Below are 23312 nucleotides of genomic sequence, written 5' to 3'. Positions count from 1 at the left end.
AAGAAAACTGGTACTTGCCGAATGAAAAATGGAAAAAGCCACCCCGAGTCCTTTCAATTTTTTTTGTTTATATTCTCTATGCCTCCCCTCTGTTTACAGTTTTTGAATCGGCCTTATATTCGAATCGAATAGAAGAGAAAAAATAAATACAAAAAAAAGAATAAAAATCCATCATTTTCTCTGCTATTTTTTCTATTTTCTATTTTCTGTTGCTCTTGTTGGTGTTGTTTGTCTGTTTGCTGCGCAGGTACGGGCGTACGGCGCCAGCTGGGCGTGGAGACGGTGGCGCTACGTGCGTGAGGTGCGTGTGGCTGGGGAGAGGAGGCCACTATTCCGGCGCTGGAGAGAAGTGATGCTAAAGGGCTAGGGTTTCTGATTCTTTGTGTTAGGCTTGGGTCAAGTTTGGGCTGATGGTTAGGCTTAGTGGGTTTGGGTAGTTTAGGTTAAAACGGGTTGGGCCATGTTGGGCCATGTATTTGGACTATTTTTGGACTGTTATTTTATTTGGTTTATTTTACGGGCCTGGGCAAAAATGGGCTATTACAGCTGCCCCTCTTTACTCATTGTCGTGTAACAGGAATGAAGCAAAGACTAAAAAAAAGGGTCAATTTTGCCCGGTCGAGCTTGGACCTTGGTGCTCTTCTTCTTCAAGTGGCTCCATTCCATCCTATTGCATCTTTAGAGGTATAGGAATTGCTTCGATCTGCTCCACTGTAATATCAGGGAGATAGGATTTGTAACTCGTAACTTTTGGAAAGTAAGATTCGCCATTGTGGCTTTAATCTTTTTAACTGCAATGTCAGGGGGAAGCATGATTAGCTGTTGTGGCTTTAATCTGTTCCATGGTATCGCCTGGGAGGTAAGATCTGTAATTCTTCGGTCTATTCCACTGTGATATCAGGGAGATAAGACCTGATGCGATCTACTCTACTGTAACTTCAGGGAGATAAGATCCTTTATTTTAATCCGCTCTACTGTAATCTCAGGGAGATAGGATTACTAGCTTCAATCTGCTCCGCTGTAATCTCAGGGAGATAAGATTTCTAGCTTCAATCTGATGCGATCTACTTTACTGTAACTTCAGAGAGATAAGATCCTTTATTTTAATCCGCTCCACTGTAATCTCAGGGAGATAAGATTACTAGCTTCAATCTGCTCCGCTGTAATCTCAAGGAGATAAGATTTCTAGCTTCAATCTGATGCGATCTACTCTACTGTAACTTCAGAGAGATAAGATCCTTTATTTTAATCCGCTCCACTGTAATCTCAGGGAGATAGGATTACTAGCTTCAATCTGCTCCACTGTAATCTCAGGGAGATAAGATTTCTGGCTTCAATCTGATACGATCTACTCTACTGTAACTTCAGAGATATAAGATCCTTTATTTTAATCCGCTCCACTATAATCTCAGGGAGATAGGATTACTAGCTTCAATTTGCTCCGCTGTAATCTTAGGGGGATAAGATTTCTGGCTTTAATCTGATCTACTGTGGCTTAAATCTGCTTCCTTACACTTGAAGATAAGATTCGCCATTTTCGATCTGCTCCACTATTGCTTAGGGAGACAAGATCTGTAATTTCCAACCTATTTCACTACTGGTCAGGGACATAGGACGTGTGGCTTAAATCTGTTTCCCTACTCCTGAGGAAGATAAGATTCGCCGTCTTCGATCTGCTCCACTACTGCTTAGGGAGACAAGATCTGCAATTTCCAACCTATTCCACTGCTGGTCAGGGACATAGTACGTGTGGCTTAAATCTGTTTCCCTACTCCTGGGGAAGATAAGATTTGCCGTCTTGGATCTGCTCCACTACTGCTTAGGGAGACAAGATCTGCAATTTCCAACCTATTCCACCGCTGGTCAGGGACATAGGACGTGGTGATTTCACCGATCTGTTCTCTAGGGAACATGACCTGTATAATTCGTTTATGAACTTAATTATGCCTAATGATTAGGATGACATGATCAAAATGTATCAAATGCTAGACATGTGTGAATGGTGTTTGCATGAATGCAGAATTTATTTTTCCGAGAATGATCCCGCTTAGGTTGTCATTACTCGAAATTTATTAAGGCTTTGTGACTGACGTGCTATAACGCCTTCTTGCTTGACTGACTTTTCTGAAAAAAAATATTTAGCCAGGTTGCCCCCACGGTAGACCTCAAAGTTTAATCCATTGGGGCGGAAAATTTGTACCATTATTCTCCCACTGTAATCCAAAGGTAGAAATATGACTTTTCCTCAATCCTCTTTTATCACAATTCAAGGATATGGGATCTTAATCTTTCTGGTCCCCTTACACCATTTCCAAGGTGCCGTACCAAAGACTCATGCGCAAATGAAGGCTCTCTTCTCTGAGGTAACCTCCTATTTCTTGGTGATCATTGCTTGCTGGTTTATGGCATCTTGTCAATCAATGCATTTGACAACAAAATCCAAAGAGAAAAATCTAAATTTAGACTCTTCCTTCTCAAATTTCCAACCTTTAAATTTGGTGTGTTCTACACAATCGTCCTGTTTCAGGTTCCTATATTATTTAGAAACTTTTCAGAGTGATATGCAAAACTTCCTTTGTGAAAGTTTTATTAGTCCATTAATCATTATTCCAATGCAATATACATGCAAAAAAGGGTCATAACAACGGATAAGAATAAAGTTGGTTTTGGGCATAGCTCAAAATGAATAAATTATCCAAAATAGTAAAGAAGGATGACAAAGAAATTGATTAGGAAAGTGTATCTTGGAAAAGAAAAAAGTATTCCAAGAACAACAAATTCAATATAAATAATATGAGAATTGGGTGCCCTAGATATCACAGCTTGAACTTCTCTGATTTTGACATGTGTTTAGGAGATCTACAATGCTTTGTCGATGCCCCAAGATGTCACCTACCTTTTCCTGTTGATTCAGGTATAACAAGATTACCACATGCCCCAATCTGATCAAGATACGAGTTGCTCTGATCGCTTCATGCCCCATTCTGATCAATATTTGAGCCGCCCTTTTTCGGGTTTTCAACTCAAATCCCCTTTAGCCTAGGTGCCCTTTGCGGGTTTTCCCCTTAGCCTCTCCATTTTACTTTTTATTTTTTCATTTTTCATTTTCATTTTTCATCTTTTTTTTTAAATTCATTGTCTTGCAATACAATGACAAACTATGGTGCCTGATTTTGAACTGATTACGGCCCTCAGCTATCGTGCTGTCATTCCAGTTCAATACATTTTCTAATACCATCCTTTCTGGAATTCTATATCGGCATATGATGACATTGATGCATGCAGTAGCCTCTATCCATTTGATGAAGTAATTAATGATCTCAATAGTGAAGCAATGCCCATTAGAAGTCTTCGATAATGGTGATGTCCATGCCCCATTTTGCTCGAAGTTTGAGTCGCCCTTTTCGGGTTTTCAACTCAAAACCACATTTGGTCTCAAAACGCCATTTTCAGGTTTTCGCCTTGACCTCTCCTTTTCTTTTTTTCCTTTTTTCTTCTCTCTTTTTTCATTTTCATTTTGACCTTGATTTTTTATTTTTATTTTCTTCTTTTGTTTTGATTTGAAATTTTTTCTTTTTGGATTGGATCTGAACTCTAGGGATTAGGCAAGTCCTTGTTATCCCTTTCGAAGAATCTTCTCTGATATCGGATTTCCTTTATAGAGCCTTTTGGGGCGAAACTACAATTGGAAACTTTTGATCTTCCTCTTCCATCAAGATAAAATCCAACAACATCTTGAAGGGATAGAAACTCGACTTCAAACGGGCAACGCTATGCTGAATCGACGAGAAAGGCATAGCCCCAGCAAAGAATTGCATCGTTCATACTGCAAATTTCTGCCATCGCGCTGCTGTGCAGATTTCATTATCAGTGCTTAACTCGGGCATATCTTGGTATGACCATACAAAGACATCCTTGAACTCTAGAATAACTTAATGAGGAGCTACTTCGTCTTTGAGGTCAGGTCAAACACCAAGCTCACAATTCCTAATGATTTCTTGTGAGGTAGGATCTGTTTATCCTCTTGTTCTACCATCCTCGACAAGTTCAGAGATAAGCTACGATCTATGTCATTTTCAAAGTCATGAGATCCGTCTAAACACATGCTTCGCTCAAGAGGAAAATTTGAGTCTGTAGCAGCGTCATTCATGTAATTGATATCTGGGGACTCATAATAAGTACCAAATAAAATATAAAAGAATGTATAAATTTATGAACAACTATTTATACAACATGATTATGAATGAATGAATGATGTTGAAGATAAATGAGTAAATATTTAAAAGAATGAAAGAATATTGGCTCAAAAATGAATGCAAAGATGTATTTTATTAGAATAATGACGTTCAGACATTAGCCTATTTCACAAAGGAATTTTTATCATTTTTAGGCTAAAAACAACAAAAATGTTCTGAACATTACTCTAAATAAGTTCTAAAAACTACAGGGCTTTCTTCTGCAGTCTAATTGCTTAGAGCTCTCCCAAATTTATAAGGGCGGATATCTAACAAGGTCCCTTTTTCAGTTGCTTTTCGTCGATGTGAACATTTCCCACTCTTCTCCAAGCATTGCATTCACCCCATTGTCAATCATGATTGGGTAGCGGATTTTCTACACGGGAGGAATCATCAAATTTGACGACGCCCATCTGATAAGCCTTTCAATCACTTTTTTAAAGGCAATGCAATTTTCTATGGAATGCCCCGTATTTCCCGCATGATAATTGCATTGTGCGTTTGAGTCGTGCCATCTGAGGTACGGAGGCTATGGAGGTTTTGAGTAGAGAGGGGCAACAATGTGTGCATTGAATAAGCTTTGATACAGCTCCTTATACGACATGGGAATTGACGTGAACTGGAGGTTCTCAGTGCCTTGTTTCACATAAGATTCTTGTCTTGATGAACCTTGTTGATTAGTAACCACCTTCCCTGGTTGGTTCACTGTAATTGACTTGTTGTATGTACTCACATGGTTCACTTCATTCTCCTTTTTCTTTGGGACTGACATTCTATTATCCTCCTTATTCCCCATCTTCTTTGGGGCCTTTGTAGTATCTAGGTACTCCACCCTCGATTGCTTTATTTCTGCTTGGTTATCAAGAGCAACAGGAAAATTATTCCTCCAATTAGATCTTGGGCCTGTCAAGCAACTCACGGGTGTTGCTGTACCAGTCTAATATCGTTGAGATCTGATAGTAAAGAGTGCCCCTTGTGGCCGTCTATCTGGCTGGATCTGGTCACTTGTCAGAGTACAATCTAGGGAATAGGAAAGATCCTCATTATCAACCCCAAAGTGGACCACCGGGTCTTTTCTTTTTTCTAACTCTCCAGCTAGCAGTCGGTTGAACTGGCTCATCACGGTTCTTTGTAATTCTAGCATCTGATCTCTCATCTCCTGTTGAAATTCGGTCAATTGCTGTTGCATTTGTATCTGCATTCGCTCTAATTTTTCCAACCTTTGTTCCATTTCTCTAGCTTGGATACCGTAAGGGTGTTTGGTTGGTTGGTTTTCCAGATAAGCTGAAATAAATTTACTCGTTTAGACTCTTTCAATGGATTTTAATGCATGTAATGCAATGTATGAAATGCATGCCTATAGAGACGTTGATTCTGATTCAATTACATTTAGGAAACTTTTCTAGAAAGCAAATTCCTTTACATAAAATGGATACATGTACGGCCTCACCCTCATATTCCAAGAAACAACATTGATATTTTTCTTCATCCGCATGTTGGATATAATCTCGCTAATAGATACCACTGCTAGCTCCTTTTCTTGATCTTGGTCGCGATCCATCATCTGCCCATCTTCATAAGGCTCGTCAGCTTCTTCCAGGGAGTTGGAATGTTGAAGGCTCTTAGACAATCACCTTGAATCCTCAGGCTACGAAGCAAGGTCACGAACTCTTCCATCGCCCTTCTTGTGTTTCTCAAGATATATTCAGGCAGTCGTATTGTTTTCCACTTTATCAAGGAATTCGTATTTCATGACAAGCTTTCTAATTTAGTAATCGGACTTGAATCAATATCTCTTTCCTAAGATGCAAATGCAATGCAATCATAATCAAAAACACAACAAGAGGGGTTAGTACAAAATAGAAGCAAACAAGGAAAACAGAAAGTACCTAATCAGGTAACCACTAGGGATTTGGAGTGGCTCTACCTAGGTTAGGTTCCTAAGTCCACTATATGAGGTTTGGCCCTAAGGTCAAGGTACCTGAACCAGCAGATTCCTCAATCCTCACACATTATAGGCTCATACAGACCGAGTTCGGTTCAGGGGAATACATTTCCCTATGGCTGCACGGAGATGAAAACCTCACGAAGACATAGGTACGGATGTATTCCAAAAGTGATCCACTATCCTGCACGGAGGTGAAAACCTCACGAAGATGTAGCTTCTCACTCCCACTTAAAAGGGAAAGACTAACAGTCTTTATGCAATATGATGCCAAGCTATAAAATAGTAATTATACAAACAAATGCAAAGAGAGGATCATAATTTTCAAATCAAATTTCTAATTTTTGATAATAAGACAAGAAATAATCAATTTTACGGCTTGACTCTCTAAATAGTCCCCAGTGGAGTTGCCAAGCTGTCGAAACTATTTTTAAATTCGAAAAAAAATCGACTTTGAAAATGAAAATGGGAGTCGCCACCGATCATTTATTGAGGTGTGATCGGCTCACCTTAAAAATGATTTTTTTGGTCTGCGAAATTTTAAGAAAATAGGTTCGGGAGTCGGTTATGCATGAGGAAGGGTTAGCACCCTCGTAACGCCCAAAATTGGTACCGAATTGATTGTTTAATGTCTTAATGTCAAAATTTTGAAAAGATTTTAAAATACGATCCTTTTAACTTGAATAAATTGAATAATAAAACACTCTTATTTCAAAGAAATAAAATACACACCCAGTGAGTTAAGGCGCAACATTTTTAATCTTCAAAATTATGTTTATCTTTTAACTTTAAAAACCCATGCATTTGAGAATGATATTTGATTATTCGGGTCAAATGAGAAAATCAAAGCCCAGTAAGTTAGGGTTCGATTTCACAAAATTCCTAAATATCGAACATTGCCTTTATTTTTTTTAAATCCTCGTCTCGAGAAAATAACATGTCATATCCAATGCGTTAGGACACAACGTATTGAATTCTCGAGAATGAGCTTTTTATTTTGAAATTTCTATATTCAATTTGAAAATAGTGGTATTCGGTTATTTAAATCCAACAAGGAGAATTGAAGCCCAGTAAGTTAGGGCACAATCCTCTCGAGAATTTTAGATACCGAGTATTTTGAAAATTATAAATTTGAATGATTGTAGTGCTTTAATAAAATACAATTCTTACGAATGAAACATGATCGAATAGCAACACATATAATGTAAAAAGATGAAATACAATCTAAACTTAAATTAAAAAAACAATTAAATAAATGTCATGCAAATACCTACATTAATTTAAATCACATCATACAAACTTAAATAAACACCCAATAAAACCAATAAAATAAATAGAATTTAAGTAACAAAGTGTTTATATTTAAAACTATATAATAGGAAAAAGTTAATTCAAAGTTAATGCTATATTTTATATATATAAATACTAAAAATATTTTCATAGAAATTATATATATACAAAAGAATCATACAATATTATTATGAAAATAAGATTTAAGTTATATTATAAAATACACTATTCAAAGATATAAAGTGACCAATAGAAATGTATCAAGAACAAATGAATCAATGATAATACCAAATTTGAACATATAATATACCATACAAGTTTTGAAATAACATTCAATAAATTTAAAGCATATTAAAATAATAATATGAAAGAATTTGTATATTATTTATAAAAATTTATACAAAAATGTTTAAAAACAATATTAAGCTAAATATTAAAATAATATTAAAGACAATGAATATGAAAATTGATTTGTTAAAAAAACTTTTGAAATCAAAATTAAATATGAAAAGTATTTTTGAAATTGAAAGTAATAATCAACTAATTTTAAATCGAAGCTTAAATGAAATTAGAATAATAATAACAGAAAACAAAACTAAAATGCAATTGACTCAAAATATTGGTGTATAATGAATTTAAAAAAATAAAATACAAACGAAAATAATAATTTATTACATTCTAAACTATAATAATAAATTTAAACACTATTAAAAATAAATATTACAAATAATGCTTAATTTTATAATATATATGTATGGAAGTAAGACTAATTATACTTATAAATATTATTGAATAAAAAAGGAAATTAAATTCGTATTAAAGTGAAATCTATTTCAATATTGAAGGACTAAATCTGCAATTAAACGCAAGCATTGAAGTAAACAAAAATCAATCACAGAAAACGACACCGTTTAGGCTTGGATCCAAATGAAGATAGAATCAACTATGCGGCCCAAATTACGAACAATTGAAGGAAATCAAATTGCAAATGAGCGAAACATAGAGGGACCTACTGAGCAAATGGACCAAACACCCAAAATGCGCGGATCCTTCCCCGGATCGGGTTGCCACGCGGGTCGTTGGCCTCTAAACGGCGCCGTTTCAGAGCCATTGCATTGGCTCTCAACGACGGCGTTTAAACTTCGTACTCAAAGGTAAAAAACCTACAAATCTGTTTACTTTGAAAACCAAAAAGGGAACCAAAGTCCCCTGCGCCGTTTTGTATTCCGAGGGCACTCAGATGGTTTCCGATTCAAGCCCGTTCTCCGACGACGACGGAGAGGGCCCGAACCTCGTTACCAGGTACGTTCTCTCTTCTTTTACTGCCTCTCCCTTAACTAATTATTATTGAACACGAAAAATAAGAGAAAAAAAGAAAACTGGTACTTGCCGAATGAAAAATGGAAAAAGCCACCCCGAGTCCTTTAAATTTTTTTCTTTATATTCTCTATGCCTCCCCTCTATTTACAGTGTTTGAATCAGCCTTATATCCGAATCGAATAGAAGAGAAAAAATATATACAAAAAAAAGGAATAAAAATCCATCATTTTCTCTGCTATTTTTTCTATTTTCTATTTTCTGTTGCTCTTGTTGATGTTGTTTGTCTGTTTGCTGCGCAGGTACGGGCGTACGGCGCCAGCTGAGCGTGGAGGTGGTGGCGCTACGTGCGTGAGGTGCGCGTGGCTGGGGAGAGGAGGCCACTGTTGCAACGGCTGGAGGGAAGTGATGCTAAAGGGCTAGGGTTTCTGATTCTTTGTGTTGGGCTTGGGTCAACTTTGGGCTGATGGTTAGGCTTAGTGAGTTTGGGTAGTTTAGGTTAAAACGGGTTGGGCCACGTTGGGTCATGTATTTGGACTATTTTCGGACTGTTATTTTATTTGGTTTATTTTACGGGCCCAGGCAAAAATGGGCTATTACACCCCTTAAAGGATGCCACAGATTTTCCATTATATTCTTCATTATCGGAAAATGGACCTCACTCACTATCAGAAAACACCCTACCAAACAATACCCATACGTCGCTTTCTATAAACCCAGATCGATCGGCAAAAGCAATGCTTCCTCTTCCCCATCCTCGATGTTGAGCCCCACCATTTCCTTTTCCAAAATGAAAATCCACTTTCAAAAACACCCAATATAGACTTTTTGGAGAAAAAAAACTGTGAAAAAACTTCAAAGAAAGACAAAATAAAATAACAATATTATGCTACATAGAGCAAACAAATCGTACTTTGATTACTTTGAGTCTTTTTTTTAGTCATCAACTAACCATTATTTTGATATTCATTAATAATATATGGATACAAGATGTAATTTTAATTTTAATTTTAATAAAAATGTTTTTAATATTTAAAAGTTAATAACCAAAACTATTATTTTAATCTCAATTTAATAATATAATAGATAAAAAATATTTTGTCCGCTTAAAAAATATATTTTTATATTCGTAGTTTTATATATATTAAAAATTATAAATAATTAAAAATTGAATAATGAAATTCCTTTTTTTTTTGCAAATTTAATGACGTTCTTTTGGTAAAATAGAAGTTGCAATATGAAATAAAAAATATCTCAAATATATTAATTCTCTCTTTAAAATTAGGATACATAAATAGTCACTCAATTATACAAAATTTTCATTTTAGACATCCAAAATAAAATGTTTATAATTTAAGCATCCACGTTATATAGTTCAATCCTGTTAAAATCATAAACGGAAGTGACGTGGCAGTTAAAAAAATCAGTATAATAACAAATTTGACCCTCAATTTTTATATATTATATCAATTTAGTCATGATTTTTAAAAAATTATATCTACTTATAATTTTAAAAAATTTAGTCATAAATTTTTATTTTATTTAATATTAATATACTTATATTTATTTAATATTAATATTAATATAAAAATTTAAAGTTATTATTATATTTTTAAAAATATTTATGTATTTTTTATATATTTCTTTAAATTTTTTAGAATTAAGATCAAATTAAAACTATTTGTAAATTTTGAGGATTAGTTTTTAAAAATTATGACTAAATTGATATAATATATAAAAATGAAGAGTAAACCTTGTTATTATGTCGATTTTTTTAACTGCCACGTCATCTTGTCATTTATAATTTTAATAGGAGTGACTCAAATGACCGAATTATATAACGTAAATGTTTAAATTACAAATTTTTTATTTCGAGCACTTAATTTTTTTTAATTGAGTCAACCTTAGAATTATTGTGTGAATCAATGGAATTACATCTGAAATTTGTCTTTTCCAAGTCCAAAGAAATTTTAGAATCGCTTTATTCATTATCGTCTTTTGTCGTCTCTTCTTTTTCCAGTTTTGTTTCATTCCATCTCTACTTAGCTCACCCGACAAATTGTCGTGCGAGTCGTTGGATTAGGTTAGGGAGCTGAGCTCTTAGTTTCTACCTGTCTTTTTTCCCAGAATGCTTTTAAATTTATAGTTTTTAAATTCTTTTATGTAAGAATTAAAATATTTCAAATATATTTTTTTTGTTGTTTAGATACCTCATATTTATATTTAGGCCTAGTTTAAGAATGCTTTTCAAATGTGATTTTTTGTAAAACAAATATTTTTGAAGAGAAGTTAAAAATTTTCAACCAATTTTTTACTTGGAAAAAATACTTTTTCTTTCAAAAAGCAGCTTATTTAGGATTGCTTTTGTCCCAAAAGTATTTCTTAGAAACAATATTAAACTAGCTCTTAGATATCAAGTAGTTTTAAGGTGTATCTTTTTTAATATGATATTAGTTAATGAATTTTTATAGAATTTGAGATTTAATTAATTTATTTAAAAGTTAAAATTTCAATTTTTTTTACTTTTTTTTAATTTAAAAATCTTAATTCAATCATTATTGTCGCTAGTAATTTTCATTAAAATTTGTCTACTTAACATATTTCTTTTTCGTTGATCATATGTCACAACACAAGAGGGCAGCTTAACTAACATGCCAAATTGATAAATTTTAATCGAAAATACTTATGATTTTAATAATTGGATTGAGATTTGTAAATAACAAAAGTTGGAAAACTTAATTTTTAACTTTTTTAAATACAAGGACTAAGTTTTAAATTTTGTCCAAGTACAAGAATTAACAACACAATTTAACTTTTTTTAAAAATAAATTATTTATAATTTATAAGTGAAAAATACTATAACAATCATAATGTATATCAATTTTATCTCAAGTCCAAGCTCTAAAATCCATTATTAAATTAAGATTTGAATTTAAATTACTTCAAAACAAATTTTAAAAAATCAACTAATAATAATTAAAAAAATTATTTTTGCTCATTTTTATATTTTGAGGACTAAACTAAAATAATTTAGAACTATATTAAAAACTAAAAAAATAGTCAGAGGGTATTCATTAAATCAATGAAAAATAGCCCTTCCAAGTTAACATGTACCCCATAACTGGTAAAGGAGAAACAGATTTTAATTTTATTTAGTTAATTCAACATGATTTAAACTTTGTTATAAAAAAAATAATAATATAGTAAAAAGAACAGTGATCTATATATTCGAAATAACAAATTTGACATAGATCGATTAATTGCTGGGTGCCGACAGAATATACAGTAAGAAAAGAAAGAAAAGTACTAATTTCTATGCATAAGTCAATTCCACGGGTATTTTAGATAAATGATAAAAAATAAAAATTTATAAAATATAAAATATTGTATTTTCATTTATATTTTCAGAGTTAAATAAAAAATATATATTTTAATATTTATGGTGCCGGCACATTATTTAGAGGAATCAAAATGAAATAAAAAATTATTTTTTGGTGCGGCCTTCTTACATGGAGGCACCTAAATTGAATTAAATTTTTTGTAATTTATTGATGCTGCCACTTCATATGTTGTATCTAAAATTTAAATTTTTGGTCCCGCCATTTCATGTGGTGTTACAAAAAACGGTAAGAAAAATTTCTCAGTCCCTACTAAAGATGTGGCGGCACTAGTATATTTTTTTGAATTTTTTTCCCACCATTTCATATAAAGTCACCAGAATGGGTAAAAATTTTATTTTTTTGGTTCCTACACTAGACATGGCGACACCAAGTAAATTTTTTTTTTGGTGCAGCCTGTAAATGTGGCGGTACCAAAATCATGTTATATAAGGCCCCATTCTAGGCATAATTCATTATATGTGTTTATTGTTAATTGTTAAAAAGAAGAAGAAAAAAAAGGCTGTCTTTTTCTTAGTTGGAGTGTGCAGCACAAAAATTGTATAAAACATGAATAACCAAATTATTGTTTATGTTTATTTTGATGGAGTCATTTTAGAAAGAGCAGTTGGTTATGTATTTGAATCTTGTCAGAAGGTTGGAATGAGATTCAATAAAATGTTGGGTTTAAAGAAATGAAAGAAAGGATTGGTACCACAATAGCTCGACGTTGTGGGAGGAAAATGTCCAGACTATTCTACAGATTTCCAATTTCCTTCAATCCGCTGAAATTTCAATAGATAGAACTTGTAGATGAAGAAGACTAGGGCACAATGGTAGGAATTTATTGCTCGAATGGAGACAACAACACTAAACAAATTCCATTGTTTGCCGAGTTAGTCGACCCTGAGCTCGTTGAAAATTACGTTCCATTAAAAATACATTCGAACCCGGAGCTGTGTCCGGGGTGTACCGTTGAGGTGGCCTTCTTTGTCATCGGGGGTGAAGGTTGTCGTCATCGTCGGGGTGCAGTATTGGGTGTCTAGGGATGCTGATGGAAACATATCCTCCATCATCATTGATTGCGGTTGCTCAAAATGACTGCTACATCCGCCCATCTTCGGATTATGAGGGTTAGAACTAGAAACTTGCATATTCGGACGATAAGAATTGGCCTTAGATTGTGAATGTGATTGCGGATGCTAGGGATCAAGATTGGCCTTGGGGTGTGACTCAGCATCGAGGTATTTGCAGTCGAATTGTCGAAGAACTCAATCGTTGTTATACCACTCAATGGTCGAGAAAATCAACACCGGAGCGTTGATGCACCACACGACTGAGTGTGCATGAGCCCACTGTGGAATAACAACGGCAACATCCGACGTAAAATATGACATCCAAACGAACTATAAATATTTAACATAGTTATAAAAACTTAAAAAAATGATGTAATCAATTAAAAATCATGATACGATTTTTATTGACATTTTTCATAAAAATTCCACCTCCACTCCGGAATAAGCCTCGATCATTTGACAATTCAGCCTAAGCTGTGTAAACCTCCCAATAGCGGGGCACGTAAACCATCTGTCAACAAAGGAAATTATTAACAAATAAATTAATGCCAGAAAATTGAACTATTGATTGAGCTATTTTTTATATTTACTTACCTATTTACAATCGGCCACACTGGTGGTTGATGGCTCACAGATGCCAAAAACAGCATCCTATGCAACGCCTATGATTGCAACAGTATTAGACAACCTCTTATTTCTTGTGTATCGTGCTTTGTAGCCTAGCATAGTTCACGATACAATGTTGCCAAAACTGCCGACCCCCAACTATACTCTCGGGCGATGTGTAAATCTGACAATAAGGGCAAGTACATAATGTGGACTCTATTATTGTTCGCGAGCTGCATAATCAATGCTCGAGCAACACACGTAAGCTCTAACTCTGAGGCACTACTGATACATTTTTGAAATTTTGTTTTAACCAACAAAATTTCAAACTGGTAAATTTATTCTCCCCACAACCCGGCAATCGACCAAGCAAACAGTCGCACAAAATCGCAAGTTTGGCCACTTTACTAAAACCAGTGACCGCATAACCATCCACTGGTAGCCCGAGTTGTAGTTCAACATCCTCGAGCGTGATGGTGCACTCCCCACATAGTAAATGGAATGTGTGAGTTTTTGGCCGCCACCTCTCAACCAATGCGGATATTAAGTCTGTCCACAACTCAAACATCTCTATTAAACCAACTGATCCAAATCCAACCATTTCCAAGTATGGCATTATACAGTCGTCAAGACGATAGTCTGGCCCATGGCAATGCAACCTCAAAACCCGATACTCATGCTGTCAATTAAAAAAAATTGATCAACTAAAAAATAATTTCACAAATTTAGCATTTCAACTTCTCGATATTATAAAATTTATTTTTTAACCTTCTCATTTATCTCTCGTGCCGTGTGATCGTCTGATCTGATAAGTGTACTCATATCTTAAATACGAAAAATCGATAAAACTTGAATAAAAAATAATAAATTAATTAATATAACAAATTAATTATATTAATAAACACAATTCCCCAAATATTAAATAAACTCAAATAACCAATTATAAAAAACATGCTCATACCTTAAATACGAAAAACATTGTGGAATATAAGATTCTTACCCATATTAATAAAAAAAATTAATCAAACCTAAATACAAACTTAAAGCTAATAAAACACAACAACAAAAAATAACATTTCAAGAAAATACAAAAAATTAATATAAGATACCACAAAAACATTAATAAAATAAATTAATCATACCTTCAATACAAATATAAAACTAAAAAAACACAACAAAAAAAATATCATTTCCCTTGAATACGAAAAAAACTTATATAAGATACAACAATAACATTAATAAAACAAATTAACCATACATTTAATACAAACTTAAATCTAAAAAACATTATAAAAATTATCTTTTAAATATAAAAACTATTATAAAACATCATAAAAACAATAATAAAACACACAAATCTTACTATCAATATAAACTTAAACTTAATAAAATACCCAAAAAAAATTTACCTTTCAGTTTGTTAAACTCCAATGGGTCGTGGGGGCAAACTTTTTTCTTCTCCTAATTATTAACTAACAGTTTAAATAGGGAGAGAAGAAGAGAAGAAAAAAAACTGATGGATTTGTGACCGACGGGTCACATAGCTGTAGCTGATTTCACCCATCAAACATTAAATCAACGTGTTAAAAAAAGTAACAATTAGACTTACAAAACTTGAAGAAGAAGAATTCCTAGAAATGTGAATTTTTGGGTTTGGAGAGCTTGAAGAGAAGATTTGAAAGTAAACAAATATAAGAAGAAAAGAATCAGTATGCTTCACCCAGACAATAAAAAGAAATATTCTCAAACTTAAATCTCTTTTACATAAGCATTTACATGATAAAAGTTTTAAAAAACAATAATATAAAATTTAGTATTAACAATTTAATTCTATTTAATGAAAAAACAATTAATTAAAAACTCTTTAAACTAATTAAGTGTTCAATTATATATGCTTTATATAGAGAAAATTCTAATTAAACGAATAAATAAATATTTTATATTTTATATAAAGCATAAAACTCTAAATCTCATACCAAATGGATAGTAATTTACAGCACATTTGGTTCGCTGTAATATAATAGAGGTGTAATGGAATAGAAGTGTAATAGAATAGATGCGTAATGGAATAGAGGCGTAATAGGTAATTCTTTTGTTTGGTTGAATGGAATGGAATAGAGGCATAATGATATTCTTGTGTTTGGTTGAATGGAATAGAAGTGTAATAGTATAAGGAAAAAAACTAAAATAACTAGAATACCCTTAGCAGAATTTTTTTAGGTAGATAATTATTGTTATTGTTATTAATTTTTAATAAGATTATTAATATAATAATAAATAATTTAATCATATTTTAACATAGTTATTATTAAATATAATTTAATAAAAATATATAATTTAATAAAATATATGAATTTACTAAAATCATAATATATAATACTATAAAATATAATTTAAAATAATTATTATTAAATATAATTTAACAAAAATATATAATTTAATAAAATTCTTAGTATTAAATATTCTTATGATTGTATCAACAAACTTTATCAATTTCTTCTATCAAATATTAAAATATTTGAACTTGACTTTAAATAATGATTTTATGATTGTTACTTTACCATCAGCAACCCAAGTTCAATTTGCTTAACAACATAATGAATTAGGGTTTTTCTTCATATTCCCAATTATGTATTCCATTTCCGACCGTAAAGCACATTTCAACTCATCTCATCAGTGATTTTCTGTCCCTTGACAAATTAGGATTCTATTGTTTGTGCATCAACAATTTCGAATTCTAAAATTTAGAAAGTAAATTTTATTTTCTCAATTTCATTTTTGTTTCTAGTTTTGAATTGTAGCAATTTTGGTCTTCAATGTTTTTTTCTTCTTTCATTTTAACTCTTTTTTTTTGTATTTTCTGTAGAAAGATGAATTTTTTATGATTAAACTTTTAGACATGTTTATTTTCAATTTTTTCCATGAGCATTTAGATAAGAAAAATATTAAAACTATTCAAAAGTTACTTGTTTGCTTCAAAACGAATTATATAAGGACTAAATTGCTCATTTTTATATTAGAGGACCCAATTTGCTCTTGAATTTCTAATAGTTTAACCAACAAAAGTCTTACATGACCTAACAAAAAACCTCTCCAACTAAATTGCACGCATAACTTGTTTCTCCTTTTGTCATAAATGTTGATGAAATTGTTGGAAGTTTCTCCTTTTGTCCATAATGTTGCCCGTGGTCGACTGAAGAACGTTGCCTTCCTAGAAGTGATAGTTGTAGCTAGTGCACCCCTGTTGACAAAGCCTTGCATTAATATGGCTCCAGTGTCAACATTTTGAGCTATAGCCACTGCTAAACCTTTGTCATCCCATTTGATACCGTCCAACAATGTATCAACCTAAAATTAAAACTTTTAGATATTTAGGTCCTTATAGATGTGCGATTTTTCAAAATATATAGAAGTCTAAGAGAATATATATACAAAATCAATGAGATACCATACAAGAATAACAACTTCACTATAACCATGTGTCTACATAGTGCAAAGAACTACCATATTGTATTTTCACTACCATACATGCGGAGGGCAGGAACACGACCCCAATTCTTGATTCCGGATTCAAGAGCTAAGTGCTTATATTCCATGTCAATCTCTTCCAGTTGTGGAAATGGAGAACTGAGGATATAATGGCAGCACAACAAGCTTTTTTATCCTGTCTAGCTTAATCTGTGTTGCACATAATAAATGCTTATCGGTAATCAGTATATAACCCAAATTGAATTTGAAGATAGATAATTCAATGCTACACAGAGAATTCCAAATTAATATATGAGGTATAAAGTTCTTCAAAGGCATAACCAAATAAGAGTATCCCTCATGTAAGGATTTAATCAACTTAACAACCACTTTAAATATCAACAAAAGCACAACAGAAAGAGCTCACTCTCCGTATATGGTATCATACAAGTTCAAAACACACGCAAATTTGTTAGGCTATCAAGAGATGAACCTGCTCAATGACCTCCTCTGTGAATGGATACCAATATCGCATTCCAACATACACACTGACATTCACATTCTTTGCCTCCAAAGCCATTCGAAGAGCATTTTCCTGCAACGAGTTCTTTAAACTATAAATATACTTGCCAATTTCCCCAAAGCACAGCATGGTTCGTTTGGAAAAAAATATCCATATAAAAGTACAATAGTTCATTTTCAAGCCACTAGCTCAGGACAAAGTAACAAGCAAATTTCTACAATCAAGGGACTTGATTTTACCTGTTCATCGGTTATTTTACGCAAAGGCGAGCCGCCACCAATGGCAGCATACCCTTCTTCACTTTTCGGAGCTCGAAGAACAGATATTAGCTTCGCCAATGGCCGTTGAAGTAACTTAAACAGCCTAGGCAACCGTATTATATCCTGCACAAAGAAACATCATCACCTTAACACCATTGTAACTTGAAACCCACAAATGTTCATATGAAATACACACACACAAACCAAAAAAAGAACAAGGAAAATAACGTACAAGATCAACAAACAAGTTATATAGAAAAGGTTGAACATCTTTAAGTGTCTTTGGCCCTCCAAGGTTCAAAAGAAGAACCCCAATTTTTTCCTCCATGGCATGTGAGTGATGAGATTCCACAACATCATTTTCACCTAAGGTGTAAACCCCCACCCTGCAAATTACTTGCAAATGCAGATTTCTCCTCTGAATTAGGCCATCACTGAGAAAGGGTCCTTTGATAAGGGCTTTAGATGAAGGTTTATTCACACCATTGAATCCATTGGATGAATGTCGTGAGAAAGACGCAATGCGTCTGCCCCAAGGAATCAACCAGAAAAAAGACAATATAAAGAAATGGACAAATCCAAGAATTTCATCTTTGATTCACAAAAAGAAGAGCTAAGAACAATATTAGGTTCTATAAAGTTAAAAAAAACCCATTCAGACAAAAACTATAAAGCATAAACCTCTGATTAACAGTTCAAAGAAAATAAAAGGATTACCTTGAAAATCTATCATCAGAATAGCAGAGACTGGAACCACAGAGTTTGGTATATGAAAAAACTCCAGATAAAGATGTTGCCTCCATGATTTTTATCAAAAATAAGAGTTGGAATTTGGGTATTAGGTGAATTTGGGAGAGATTTTCCATGGGTTAGTTGAGAAAAAAATGGCGAAAATTGTTTATAAAGAAAATTGGAAATATCAGATTAAAAACTGCGTTGGTTCCCAAGATTGAACGTATTATTAATGCCTCCAAAAATGTTGCTTCAAACACCCCCTAATAAAAGCCTTCCTTTAGAATTATTGAAGTCGGTTGATTAAGCGACGGCAGAACCGATGGCAGAACCGATGGAAGGGAAAAGAAATTACAGAGATGATGCATGAAGAAAATAAAAGAAAATAAAACGAGAAGAACCGATGGCAGAACCGAACGAGATAATCCATGAAGAAAATAACAACAATAACAGAGATAATCCATGAAGAAAATAAAAGAAACGAACGAGAAGAACAGATGGCAGAACCGATGGAAGAGAAAAGAAATTACCTCTGGAAGGGAAACTTGGGAGAACCGGAAGCTTGATGAGGGCAGAAAATGGAATAGAAAAGATGAAAAGAGGGCGGAATCCCTAATCGGCGTTGAGGGGGCGTAATAGCTATTACGGGCAATGAGAGTAATAGGCCAGTAGCCGATTCGGGCTGTAATGTTATTACAGTGAACCAAACACCCATTTGGTTGTGGGCCCGCTGCATAGGGGGAATGCATGCCTATTCCCCCCAACCAAACGCCCTCTTAGTGTAAAAAGGCTTTCAAAGGATATCACTCACTAGTCCTATATTAAGTATATTGAGTTGAACTCTCGACCAATTATCCTAAGTTCATCCAATGAGTCTCTTTGTTATGTTTTTCTTTTTTCCAAATGTTAGACAACTGCATTCAATTTAATCTTTAATTTATAGACTTTAGTTTTAGTGGTTCCACCATTTGAAATATTGATGTTTTGATGTTCTCCTTTTTTTTAATTCCTTTGGGATATGCATTATCTTAATATCACATGACAGTAGTTTATGAAAATTTAATTAAAATAAAAAAATCATATATACAATTTCGTAAAATCAAAATTCATATATCATATTAAATATTAAATCAAATATTCATATATAATTTTGAATTTATATTATTTTATGTGATATATATTTTGAGTAATTTTTTTATACAATAGAAAATTTTAACTCTACAAGCAAGATTAAAATTTTGACACATGTACTATTTACTTTTAAATTTTTTAAATACAATTTAAGTACCCATGATAAAATCTAAACCTCGCTCAATTGACATAAACATTGTTGTCAATGCAGGAAAACGTGTGTTCGAATGCTCTGAAGTGTTATCCTTTTATTTATGGATTGAGAAGAAACTATAGGTAATTCTAACTAGTTGTGTTAAAAATACTAGATATGACTAGAACATAGATTTATTTGTCGCTAAAAAAATCATTTTTAAAAATATATCAATAATTATTTGTTTTCTCTTTTAAAATAATTTTCTTTTAATTTTTTAATCCGAAATTCTTTGGAGAGAAATCTATTAAGGGAAGGACCTTTCTATTGACACATGCATCTCTTGGTGCTTTTTTTTTCCCTTACATTATATATTAGTGGTTAAATTTTAATTGTGATCTCTCTAGAATGTCTAAATTTGTAATTTAATCTTAATATTTTAATTTCTAATATAATTTGATCCTATATTTTTATATGTTATTAATTAGTTTGAATAGTTAGTTTCGTTAATTTTTTATAAAAATATTATGTGGTTATAATATATAATTTGAATATATTAATGTTATATTTGGTATGAGTATTATTTATTATGCATGTTTTAATATACGAGTGAGCAATAAACTAATTCAATTGGTAATATTTAGTCATTTCTATGACTTATTTTTAGCATAGATAAGAAAAATTTTCGCTTAATTTGAAAATGTCTTATTTTTGGTTTTTACTCATTTTCTAATTTCAAGTTTAAAATTGTACTAACTATTCTTTATTCTATGTCTAACTATTGTGATAGATATGTAATAAGTGAGTATTATTCTCATGTTATTACACTAATAACCAAACGAGGCATAAGAGTCTTAGAACCCCTTTGTATGGGAAGTGCGCATTTACCTGCGGCTAGTGTAAAAATAGTTGTGGCGATGAGATTAGATACTATAGCCATATTATAGCGTGAGACAAAAAAAAAAAAGAAACTAAACGCACCACACTAGAGGTATACACCCATCTAAAGGAGCCCTTAGTGTAAAAACTGTTGTGGCGATGAGATTAGATACTATAACCATACTGTAACGTGAGACAAAAAAAAACTAAATGCACCGCACTAGAGGTAAACACCCATCTAAAGGAGCCCTTAGAGACTTACGAGTGGCTTCCCATCTCTTTTGAGTTTGCATTTATTTATTTTTTTTACATTATAAGGTAATGATCAAATTTCAATTTGACTCCTACACTATGCTAAAACTTGAGGTTTAATATATACACTTACTTTTTTATATGTATAATTTGATTTCTCTACTTTATAATGCTATTAGTTAGTCTAAATAGTTAGTATTGATAATCATATAAATCAAATGTGGACGTCAATTTTTTTCTTAAACTACAACAAAAAATCTATTTTATCATGATTAATTCAAATGCTTATTTTTAAGAAAAAAAACATAATCAATATTTTCAACATTATTTTTATTGTTGTATGACTACCAAGTGAATATATATATTTTTAATTTCGAAATGTCACTCAATAATTTAATAGAAGAATTTTAATAATGATAACAACTGAACCTAAATTTTTAAATTCAAAAAGTTGAAAGATTAAATTCCTGAAAATAAAAATAGAGAGTAAATTTCAAATATACATAATATATAGAGACTTAAAACATATTTTAACTTTCATATTTTTACTATATATGATATAAACAAATAACCAATCTAATGCAAAATTCGGAAACAATACTAATAACAATAATGTGTATATAAATATCAATTTTCTTTCAACAGGAAAAGAATATAATTTATAAAAATCCCTGGGTGCTTCAAAATTATAAATTTGTCACCGACCCTGTTTAACTAGCAAGTTGGAAAGGTGCATATCACATTGGGGACATTAATAATAGAAATATACACAAAATATGGAAAGACAAACTACATAATTGGTCATCAAACTTTCATAAATTTTATTTTGAGTATCGAAAAATAAAAATTTTCATTTTAGGGATTGCAAATTTTATTTCAAGGCTATTAAAAAAATTATTCTCATTTTGGTCACTATTGTTAATTCAATATTATCGTATATTTATTATAGTCACCCAATTTTAATAAATTTTTATTTTGATCACTTATTCCATTTTTAAATTAATTTTATTTTAAAAAAATACTAAATTTTTACGGAAAATTGAATTATTTAATTGCGAAGATGAAACCTAAGTTTTTCCTTATAACTCAATTCCTTGTAAAAATTCATATATTTCTCTGTAAAAACCCAAGTAATTCGCTAGAAAAACTTAGGTTTTCCTTGTTGCTGGAAAAAAAGAAAAAGCAAAAGTTAATTTTAAAAGGGAAAAGGGAATGATAAAAAATAAAAATAAAATAAATGATATTATTAAAGTTAAGCGACTAAAATAAAAATTTATTAAAATTAGTGATCAGCATAAATGTACAATAATATTAAATTAACAGCCTAGGGCTAAAATGAAAATAAATTTCAATGGCAATACTTAAAATGAACAGCACCTGAATTTTTTATTTGTTATGGATAAAATAAAAATTTTAAAAGTTGAATGAATTAAATTTATATTTAGACTTTACGAAGAATCTCAGGATAATAACCAAATCTCTAAAAAATCTTTTTATTTGCAGAAAAAACAAATTAATTTCATGGAGAAGATCGGCCGTGATGATAATGTGTCGGCTCAATTATTTGCTGACGATGTGACTTGTGCAACCTAATTTCTATTTATGTTTTATGAAGTTGTTGTAATATCTCTGAATAAAAACAACATTATCCTTCCACTCTCAGTTTCGAAAATAGAATTCACTTTGCACATGCTTATTTATTTATGATTTAATTGCCAAATGATATTCTGCAAATCAACACAATAGTTTACGTTTCTAAACCAAGGCTTGGGTTGGCTGTAAAACATCTTTCATTTACAAACAAATAATGCAATTTCTAGCGTTAAGGACTTCAACGTCATTAAATTTTGATTTTTTTAATACTTACTTATTTTATTAATTACGATTTAATCAATTATATTAGTAAAGTTTAATATACTGAATTAGCTTACTATTTATGTTATTGCAGAGAGTTAGCCATTGTCGTAACTAGAACCACGTTTCGTATTTCATTTAAATTTTATTCATTCACGAACTGCAAATCACATCTCCAAAAGCCTGTTTTAACCAAAAAAAATAAATAAATTATAATACCGTGCATCGAAATCC

At 31.9% G+C, this 23312-nt stretch overlaps 1 protein-coding gene across 7 annotated transcripts; it reads right to left on the bottom strand.

The window, feature by feature from the left end:
- Positions 1 to 16786: 16786 nt before the first annotated feature.
- Positions 16787 to 19754, bottom strand: LOC107956740 (ferrochelatase-1, chloroplastic). Of its 7 annotated transcripts, none has more exons than XR_005909066.1 (6): positions 19360 to 19754; positions 18330 to 18624; positions 18077 to 18220; positions 17808 to 17909; positions 17370 to 17524; positions 17058 to 17194 (listed from the first exon to the last, which is right to left on the bottom strand). XR_005909066.1 is itself a non-coding variant. In XM_041086553.1 (5 exons), the coding sequence occupies exons 1-5, from the start codon at positions 19563 to 19565 to the stop codon at positions 16832 to 16834; spliced, it is 1110 nt and encodes a 369-aa protein (XP_040942487.1). In that variant the 5' UTR covers positions 19566 to 19744; the 3' UTR covers positions 16787 to 16831. The 7 variants fall into 7 exon arrangements, 3 of the variants coding, with proteins under 3 accessions (XP_040942487.1, XP_040942489.1, XP_040942490.1); XR_005909068.1 differs by having other exon boundaries at positions 18815 to 19751; XR_005909069.1 differs by having other exon boundaries at positions 18330 to 18483; positions 19360 to 19751.
- Positions 19755 to 23312: the final 3558 nt, after the last annotated feature.

This window comes from Gossypium hirsutum, chromosome D01 (genome assembly GCF_007990345.1).
Source record: "Gossypium hirsutum isolate 1008001.06 chromosome D01, Gossypium_hirsutum_v2.1, whole genome shotgun sequence".
In the NCBI taxonomy this organism is placed as follows: domain Eukaryota; kingdom Viridiplantae; phylum Streptophyta; class Magnoliopsida; order Malvales; family Malvaceae; genus Gossypium; species Gossypium hirsutum.
This window is presented reverse-complemented; position numbering and strand designations above follow the sequence as displayed.

What these genes read in the sequence shown, in the direction of transcription:
- LOC107956740 (XM_041086553.1), bottom strand. Translation starts at nt 19,565, where the DNA reads ATGCAGCGGGCCCACAACCAAATGGGTGTTTGGTTCACTGTAATAACA. An exon ending in ATAACTTGTTTGTTGATCTT is followed by an intron (nt 18,221 to 18,329) that starts GTACGTTATTTT and finishes TTCTTTGTGCAG; the next exon opens with GATATAATACGGTTGCCTAG. An exon ending in CAGAGGAGGTCATTGAGCAG is followed by an intron (nt 17,195 to 17,807) that starts GTTCATCTCTTG and finishes TTTTAATTTTAG; the next exon opens with GTTGATACATTGTTGGACGG.